Source organism: Coregonus lavaretus, assembly GCF_964263955.1.
Source record: "Coregonus lavaretus genome assembly, chromosome: 11".
Taxonomy (NCBI): domain Eukaryota; kingdom Metazoa; phylum Chordata; class Actinopteri; order Salmoniformes; family Salmonidae; genus Coregonus; species Coregonus lavaretus.
In genome coordinates, this window is record NC_139998.1 from 12,028,714 (window position 1) to 12,039,090 (window position 10,377).

Here is a 10,377-nt window from a genome sequence, read left to right on the forward strand (position 1 = left end):
CATCTTTCCCTCAATCCTGACTAGTCTCCCAGTTCCTGCCACTGAAAAACATCCCCACAGCATGATGCTACCACCACCATGCTTTACCGTAGGGATGATGCCAGGTTTCCTCCAGACGTGACGCTTGGCATTCAGCCCAAAGAGTTCAATCTTGGTTTCATCAGACCAGAGAATCTTGTTTCTCATGGTCTGAGAGTCGTTAGGTGCATTTTGGCAAACTCCAAGCGGGCTGTCATGTGCCTTTTACTGAGGAGTGGCTTCCGTCTGGCCACTCTACAATAAAGGCCTGATTGGTGGAGTGCTGCAGAGATGGTTGTCCTTCTGGAAGGTTCTCCCATCTCCACAGAGGAACTCTGGAGCTCTGTCAGAGTGACCATCGGGTTCTTGGTCACCTCCCTTACCAAGGCCCTTCTTCCCCGATTGCTCAGTTTGCCAGGCGGCCAGCTCTAGGAAGAGTCTTGGTGGTTCCAGACTTCTTCCATTTAAGAATGATGGAGGCCACTGTGTTCTTGGGGACCTTCAATGCTGCAGAAATGTTTTGGTACCCTTCCCCAGATCCGTGCCTCAACACAATCCTGTCTCGGAGCTCTACGGACAATTCCTTCGATCTCATGGCTTGGTTTTTGCTCTGACATGCACTTTCAACTGTGGGACCTTATATAGACAGGTGTGTGCCTTTCCAAATCATGTCCAATCAATTAAATTTACTACAGGTGGACTCCAATCCAGTTGTAGAAACATCTCAAGGATGATCAATGGAAACAGGATGCACCTGAGCTCAATTTCAAGTCTCACAGCAAAGGGTCTGAATACTTATGTAAATAACTATTTCTGTTTTTAGTTTTTAATACATTTGCAAAAATATCTAAAAACCTGTTTTTGCTTTGTCATTATGGGGTATTGTTTGTAGATTGATGAGGGGGAAAAAAGATTTAATCAATTTTAGAATAAGACTGTAACGTAACAAAATGTGGAAAAATTCAAGGGGTCTGAATACTTTCCGAATGCACTGTATAAGTGCTGTTATTGTGTAGTGGAAACGTGTTGGAGCAACAACGGCTCAGCCGTGAAGTGGTTGGCCATACAATACACTGAGTGCTGAAGCGCGTAGCGCGTAAAATCGTCTGTCCTCGATTGCAACACTCACTACCAAATTCTAAACTGCCTCTGGAAGCAACGTCAGCACAAGAACTGTTCGTGGGGAGCTTCATGAAATTGATTTCCATGGCTGAACAGTCGCACACAAGCCTAAGATCACCATACGCAATGCCAAGCTTCGGCTGGAGTGGTGTAAAGCTCGCCGCCATTGGACTCTGGAGCAGTGGAAACGCGTTGCCTGGAGTGATGAATCATACTTCCCCATCTGGCAGTCCGACTGACGAAGCTGGGTTTGGCGGATGCCAGGAGAACGCTACCTTCTCAAATGCATAGTACCAACTGTAAAGTATGGTGGAGCAGGAATAATGGTCTAGGCCTCTTAGTTCCAGTGAAGGGAAATCTTAACGCTACAGCATACAATGACATTCTAGACAATTCTGTGCTTCCAACTTTGTGGCAACAGTTTGGGGAAGGCCCTTTCCTGTTTCAGCATGACAATGCCCCCATGCACAAAGCAAGGTCCATACAGAAATGGTTTATTGAGATCGGTGTGGAAGAACTTGACTGGCCTGCACAGAGCCCTGACCTCAAACCCATCGAACACCTATGGGATGAATTGGAACGCCGACTGTGAGCCAGGACTAATTGCCCAACATCAGTGCCCGACCTCACTAATGCTGTTGTGGCTGAATGGAAGCAAGTCCTAGCAGCAATGTTCCAACATCTAGTGGAAAGCCTTCCCAGAAGAGCTGTTATAGCAGCAAAGGGGGGACCAACTCCATATTAATGCCCACGATTCTGGAATGAGATGTTCGACGAGCACTTGTCCACATACTTTCGGTCATGTAGTGTATCTTATTCCAACATAGAGTTATGAGTCATTAAACACACTCTGTCCACTTCACAGCCCCTTCACTGTATGTGGTTGATTTTCACAGTGTTTGTATTTGTTTTTCAGCAACAATTGAACCAATTTACAAAGTTTTTTGAAAAAGTAAAGCCTTTATTTGAAAAAAAAGTAAAGCCTTATTCATTGAACAGTATTTATATTTAACATAATAAAAATAAAGTAAAAGTAAAAATACATTCAATATAGTTGAATATTTGATTTGACATTGTAGTTTTTACTCCACTCAAATCTTCATATCAATGCTTAATAAAACAAACAGTAACCATCTGATATTTGGATGAAAATGAAATATTTTAATAAAGTGAAAAAGCTGTAAACATTTGTGTTAACTCCATTTTTTGTTGAAAACAAGGAATGGTTTTTCAAACAGGAACAGGTGTGTGTGTGTGTGTGTGTGTCTGTGAATGTTCCTGACTTTCAGTCGGAGTCGCATGACTCACAGTTTTGACAAGCAGATCCGAACTGGACCAAATCTGAATCAATCATAAACTTCTTTACAACGTCCGGAAAATAAGTATTCTAGGCATCTTTTCAACTTCGTTTAGCTTTCTGGGTACATTGTTACAATGGGGATGGTTGTCAGATTGTGACAAGCAACCCCAACCAACATCAATGTGACATCCATCTCCCCCTAATGCTAGTTACCACATGGCTTGATCTAGGAACTTCCAAATAGGCTTGAAATAAAGCTCTCCCTTTTTTAAATAAAACACTCCCAGTCCAATCATACAACTATTTATTAAAGAAATACCAAGCATAAATATTTACTTTCACCCATGAAAAATTCAAAAATTCCTCTCACATCAATGTTTTGTGATCCTGACCTGAATTGACCACATGAATGCCCTCTCATATAGAGGACACACATTTCTATCTTGAAATGATTACACTGTGACAACCAACCCGTGAGACAACCAACCCCGGTCTCCCCTACTGTGTGCGGTCAAGTGCAGTCTGCTCCTTGAAAGAGAAACTGGTGGTGCACGCTCAGTCAGCTGGCATTTAGCCTACAACTATAGAGTTCATGGGACACAAACTGGTTTGGTGGATTCAGCTTGCATAACTGAATAATATTTTTGGGGAAGTTTTCTATTCTGTCTGAGTTGATGTTTGCACCTTGGACATCATGTCGCGTAGGAAGCAAGCAAAGCCTCAACATGTACAGTCGGATCATAATTCGTCTTTATTGGAAAGCATGGGTAAGTTTGGGACAGGACTGTAGGCTAAATGTTAATAAGGGAAACTGCTGTGCAATTGAAAATGAAATGTATGTAATTTAATAGTTGTGTGCAATTCTGTAGTGAGTTTGGGGCAATTTTAGCCTGACTTTAGAAGTTTAAATTATAATTGTTTCATTGAGTGATGACTTACAATAGAGCCTTCACATGCAACTTTTCTTTCATGATTTTACCATGCTAAATATGATTGTTATTCCAATTGTCTGTATATTTCATTGTCGTAGGTCTATTTATTAGTATCAGAGTAGATCTAATGATGCCTAAAAAAAGTTTGAACAATGATCACAATTCAGTTTTCATGTCAGACATTGTTTATATGCCCCTTTTAATTTAACAGAAATAATGTATTCTGAAAAGTTAGTTAATATTTTGCACCCAGCATTCCCTGGAAAACAGTGGCAATTGTTACTGAGTGGACTATCCTGACTAAATAAGTCAAAATTAAATGACATTTTCAATATTTTTTTTATAGGCAATAAATGATTAGGCTACATTAAATTAGATTGAATTTATAAATTCTATTTCAAATTGCTGAAAAAGGTGGGCAATTAGGCTACTGTACGCTACAGGACCAATATATATTTCACTGTCCTTGTGATATTCCTAACTGCAATAATATTTATAGAGGAAAACTGTTATTATTAGTGCCAGAGGTTTATCATAGAGTAGGGAGGGATCTGAACAAAATACCAGAGCTACTCCTCCATCCCCTTGTGGCTCAGTACCTGACACCTTTGTGAGTGGAATCTCTCCTAAGCTTGTAGAGTTGGAAAAGCCTTGAGCCCTGAGACTAAAGGGTTCCCCTACATTATTGTATTACTGTTGATAGTAGGCAATTACTCTGTATAACATACAGCTAATAAGTTATTCCCCCACAGGCAATGTCACTACAAGGGGTACAAGTGCATACAATAGCTGCCTTTGTCTTCCTTTCTTTTCCCCTATGGGTCAGTCAACCAGGGGGTGCTCTACAGAATATAGTAAATAAAGTCACAGGGCAGAGTGGGGTAAGTTGAGCCGTTTTTTTTTTTACATTCAGCATCATTCAGTCAAGGGAAATATAATATTCTTTCTAACAAAGATATCTACATGTACAGTATTTCAGGATGTTGTGTATTCATGTAAACATTACAGATTTGAAAACATAGCTTGTCCAAAAAAAGTGGTCTCAGGTATGGGGTAAATTGAGCTGTGGGACAGGATAAATTAAACCGCCTACAAATATCTGTACTGAATGAAATATTACCACTACCTTTTTTAAACCATGTCTATCTTTATTTGCCAAACACAATTCACACAATCGCTTTTTTGTCCTTTAATAATTTTAAGCATATTTTAACACGTAGGCATAACACCTAACAAACCCTTTATACTTATTTTTTACACTTGTTGTTACCTCATATCCCAGCGATAATGACTTGCATTATGCCTGGGAAAAAAACGCTTACATTTGATCAACTTGCCATCGGCTCAACCATTAGCTCAACTTACCCAATGGCCATGGGCTCAACTTACCTCAAGGCAAACATTTTGACTATATTAGCCCACACAGCTACAATGATGCACTTTCACGCTAGGTTTAGGACCTCATATTGAAGCTTATAGAGAACAATCTTAAAATATCTACTTTGGTTTAGATACAAGCATCATGAAACCTCTAACACAATAAATTCATTTGACTTGGTGAAAATCTTTTTTTTTTTACTTAACTTGCTTACCACTTTTTCCATGTGCTTTCTTCCTTCACAGACTCCATGAAAAGCTCATCTCTTCCTAAGTATTTGGTCAAATTATTAATTTGGTGTATGGTTTCCTATAAACAAGGGTGGCTCAACTTACCCCACTCTCCCCTAATATAAATTCTCTATATAGTCATAGATGTGGGAAGTAGGGGTGCTGAGGGTGCTGCAGCACCTCCTGAAAAATCCCAATAAAAAAATGTTTTCAGCATCTCTGCTTTGGCAAAAAAGGTGGTTGTATAATTAAGAACAGTATCTTGCAGGATTCAATAGTTGGAATTGTAAGAGTTGTTGCCCTGTCCTATTCTCTGCAATTGTCATTCTAATGGAATCCAGAAAGAACAAAACCCTGTCCTCAAACATTTACATCAAAAGGTGCAAAGTTATGTGCAAAGACACAAAACATCCACATTTTCAGCATCCTTACCCCCCCCCCCCCCCCTCCCCCTGGCAAAATAAATTACAGCACCCCTCCCCCAAACTACTTCCATACCACTATGTATATAGTAATAACCCTTGCTTCCTTCTTGTCTGTTTCAGGGGGCACACACCAGAGTTTTGGGACTCCCCCCACCTTGGACTATTGTGCTCATATCTGCAGCAGATGCTGTGCTGAGTTTGTTGAACTACCAGATCTGGAACTACATGTCAGGGATTGCTTTTCCAATCAGTTAGTCCTGATTGTCAATGACAATGAAGACCCAGTGTCGTCTGCTGAAATATTCCCTCTGGCCTCGTCGCCCAGTACACCAGGGGAACCAAGCGAAACAGTCAACAACTCTGAAATGGAAGAGTGCAGTGATCTGTTGGAGGAGAAATCAGAGGGGAATGAAGACTCTATGGACGTTTCCAGAAGTAAGAGTAGCAATGGCCGGCTAGATAGCACCAGTAGCAGCCGGAGCAGCAGTACTGACAGCATGACGGATATTGTCTCATGTATCTCAGTTCTCCCAATTTCACTACCTCAACCTGGCAACAACCTGACGGAACAGCAGGGGACATTATCATGGTTCAACAGCAACGTCGTCATTGAAAACATAGAGAGCACTAAAGTGGCCGTGGCCCAGTTTTGCCAGCAGAGCCGATCGGATACCAGCAGTAAGATGGCAGTCTCATCTCTGATGGAGAAACTCCTGGCTCTGCAGCTGCAACAGATCCACCAGCTGCAGCTGATTGATCAAATTCGTCACCAGGTCTTACTGTTTGCCTCCCAGAGGTCTGAGGTATCAGAGACTCCGACACAGACACCCACCAGCTGCCCTCAGGGTAGTCTAGCATCAACGCATGCCAGCCAGCTGACAACCCTCAGTTCTCATCTATCCCAGCAGCTAGCTGCAGCCACTGGGTTAGCCCATAGTCTTGCCAGTCAGTCTGCCAGCATCAGCCACTTTAAACGATTAAAAGCAACAGTACAGTCACCACAGAGCCCCCTTGGTAGCAGCATTGTGCACTCTAGCACCGAACCCTTACAAAGCATGGGTAAACTCATAGCTTCAGCAGTTAGCAAGCACCACTCTAGAAAGAAGTACACTCATGCTAGTGGTCTGTACCCTCAACTAAATGTTTCAACCCAAACCAAAATGAACTCACCAGCACTTGGCACAGGTAGCTTGCTAAACCCATCAAATAAACCATGTCTACCTCAACCACCATCCAGCAATCAAACACTCTCTAGCGCTGGACCAAGCATTGGTGCAATTGTGGAGGATCGGAATGCTTTGACGGCGTTAGCCCAACAAAGGAAAGGCAAACCAAACAATGTGACTTCTTTAGAACGCAAAAGGTCTTCTGAACAGGCTTACTTTAAACACAAATGCAGATTTTGCGCTAAGGTATTTGGGAGTGACAGTGCCATGCAGATCCATTTGCGATCCCACACTGGAGAGAGGCCATACAAGTGCAACATCTGCGGGAATCGTTTCTCCACCCGTGGGAACTTGAAGGTACACTTCCAGCGGCACAAAGAGAGGTACCCCCACATCCAGATGAACCCTTACCCTGTTCCAGAACACATGGACAATATCCCAACCAGCACAGGAATCCCTTATGGCATGTCTATGCCACCCCAGAAACCAGTCACATGCTGGCTGGAGAGTAAACCATCTCTAGACACCTTAACTACTTCTGTTGGCCTGTTGCTCCCAAATGTATCACTCAACTTACCCTTTCATATCAAGAAAGAGGAGCAGCCTGTCTCAATAACCACGCCTTCCAGTCCAGGCGTACGTGAATCATCCAGTGTAGTAAAGTCTACCAAGAGCATTGACCTTGTAGAGCCTGGAAAGGTCCCCACCTTGAATCTGAAAAGAGAAGATGTTAAACCCCCTTTGACCTTTGTCTCAAAGATGAGCTCGACAAAAGAGGGATCAGCTGACTATATATCCGCCAACATCACTTCCATAAGCACGAATCCCATCAAGTCGGAGCAGTTCAAGATCAAACATCCATTCGTAGGAGGAGTCCATGATCCCCTGCAGACATCAGAGACCTCGAAACTCCAGCAGCTGGTGGAGAACATTGACAAGAAGGTGACAGACCTCAACGAGTGCATCATTTGCCACCGCATACTTAGTTGCCAGAGCGCCCTCAGGATGCACTATCGCACCCACACAGGAGAGCGGCCCTTCAGATGTAAAGTGTGTGGACGGGCGTTTTCCACCAAAGGGAATCTAAAGACGCACCATGCGGTTCATCGTGCCATGCCGCCACTGAGGGTCCAGCACTCCTGCCCCATCTGCCAGAGGAAGTTCACCAATGCTGTTGTCCTACAGCAGCACATTCATATGCACATGGGCGGCCAGATTCCCAACACCCCTCTCTCTGAACAGAGCTACCCAAAGGCAATGGAGTCTGGTGGAGGTTCAATGGATGAAAGGAAATTAGAAGAGTTGGAGAACGTTTCTGACAATGATATGGACTTCAATGACAGTACGATTGCAGGCATGTCCAGGTTTATTAACTCCTTATCTGGTAGCTTGTCTCCTTCTGATAGTACAGGAGCAGGCTCCTTTGATGCCCAGATGAAACTCAACTATCATAGGCCAGTGGAGGAGATGCAGGTCAGCTGGTTTAAGACAAAGGGAATGGCTAAAGAGGATCAACAGGTCTATGACTCATCATCTCTTGGAGGTGACCGAAGTGATGGGAGACTTGCTGTTTCTGAGAATACAGCTGCCAAGCACTTTTTTTCCTCAAGCAAGAGTGTTCCAGTATGTTCTAGCCCCACAAGCTTTGAGGAAAGTTACCAGAATGCTTTATCCCAGGCACATATCATTCCAAGCCCTCTGCAGTTCACTGGCACTGGCATGGCATCTCTTCACCACCTAAAATCTTTAAACCCACTAAAGGATCCCACTAATATGGTCCACACATTCTGTGAACAACGAGGCATTTTTAAGAACACTGCATGCAATATTTGCGACAAGAGCTTTGCCTGCCAAAGTGCTTTGGACATCCATTATCGAAGCCATACCAAGGAGAGACCATTCATTTGCACAGGGTGCAACAGAGGGTTTTCCACTAAGGGGAACCTCAAGCAGCACATGCTAACCCATCAGATGAGGGACCTGCCATCCCAGTTGTTTGAGCCCTCCATTCCCAACCTTGCTTCCAGCCCCAATTCCTCTGTACATCCTCTGAGCTCCCAAATGATCAAGCCAGAAGTGAACAGTTTCCTGGGTAGCGCCCCCTATGGGGAACCAAGGGATCTTCTAGGCAGTTTGAGTTTGAGGATGTCCTCAGCCTCCCCCTCCCCAGAGCTCGCTGCCCTGCCACCTCGACGAACTCCCAAGCAGCATTACTGCCACACTTGTGGGAAAACCTTCTCTTCCTCCAGCGCCCTGCAAATCCACGAGAGGACTCACACTGGGGAGAAGCCATTCGCTTGCACTGTCTGTGGTCGGGCATTCACCACCAAAGGAAATCTGAAGGTATGTTCCACTTTTGCATTTACGAGATAGGGTTTAGACTGATTGTCAAGCAACAAAATGTAAAAACTGTGAAAGGGATGGACACTGTATATAGAATCATGCTCAATTCTGCGTTGTTTTTTTGGGGGCGTTTCATTCATTAGTGCTGCACGATTAACAAAACAAGTCCTTTTTGGCTAACCAGGGCAGTCAACTAAGTTAGCTAGCTAGGTAGCTGTTTAGCGTTCTATCACATTCGCTAATTTGTTTGTAAATAATGAACAAGCTAATTAGCTACCACATGTTCTTGTCAAACTGTCAACGGAGTAGTTAGAATGCAACGAGATATGCCAAATAACAGTCTAAAAATCACTTGAGGGCAAACAAATCAGATTTGACGTACAGACACAAGTCACATGGCCAGGAATCAGATTTGTATCTGACTTCAAACCACCTACGAAGGTCTTGACATCCCAGAATGAAAATCTCGCGCCAGCTCCTCGATTAGGTTTTTGGGGGAGATATATGAGAAAAGATACTAAAACGAGGAGCGGAAGCAGGGCGGTAGCTCCACCCCCCTCGCTCTGCAAGTTTTGGTCAATGCTATGGGCCAAATGTCCCCTCCCCTTCCCAATTTCAAAAGGTGCTCACACCTGCTAAATCGTGAGAGATTAAGTATATCGAACCATTACGCTGTGATATTTTTCTCATAAAAGGAGTGTAACTCACCATTGCTCTCTTCCTCATGTAGGTCCATATGGGAACTCACATGTGGAGTAGTGCCCCCACCAGGCAAGGACGCAGACTGTCTGTGGACGGACCATTGATGTTTATGGGAACCCATCCTGTGAAGCTATCAGAGCCTCCTCAGAGGCCAGACATTAGGTCCAGTAATGGAGACTCCTTTAGTCTCTGGAACCACCGTACAGACTCCTTCTCTAAGAATTTGACTATGAGGACCAATGATATCTCAGTCATCCAGAACGGAGGTGGACCTTACCTCTCTGGACCAATTGGGCATGGGGCCAGCTCACCCAAAGGTGGTGTAAATGTTGGTCTAGACAAATTGCCCCATACAGAACACAATGCTTCTTTGACGCTGCCTGGGGAAAATGATACAGAAAGAGCGACTTACTTCCGTTTCACTCATTTGATAGAGGAGAGGAAGGAAATGATTGCCAATTAAAGAGACTGTATATTATTTTAGGGGGCGGGAAGGCTACAGTATATTGTTGATGGACTACAGCTTTCTTTTTTGAAGGAAATCAACTGCGATGCTGGAATAGACTGAGTTTCTTTGAGTTTGTGTATAACTGATAATAACCTTATTTGGAGTCAAGTGTCTAGTAAAGACCCCCTGCTTTTCAGTGTGCTTATTTACACGGGTAAAATAGCCTACTGGTTGTGTAATTATGCTTAATGTTATGGTTTTTATCATTCTAATATAATTTTGAGGTGTTGATTATGTTATTGAAGAGGAACTC

General features: G+C 43.4%; 1 protein-coding gene across 1 annotated transcript; it reads left to right on the plus strand.

Annotated features, from left to right (window-relative positions):
* Positions 1–3,203: 3,203 nt before the first annotated feature.
* LOC311137021 (sal-like protein 1) lies at positions 3,204–10,079 on the plus strand (the record flags this gene model as incomplete). The annotated part of the gene is made up of 3 exons (XM_084171342.1): positions 3,204–3,207; positions 5,526–8,914; positions 9,645–10,079. The coding sequence occupies 3 exons, from the start codon at positions 3,204–3,206 to the stop codon at positions 10,077–10,079; spliced, it is 3,828 nt and encodes a 1,275-aa protein (XP_084027468.1).
* Between the last annotated feature and the right edge of the window lie 298 nt (positions 10,080–10,377).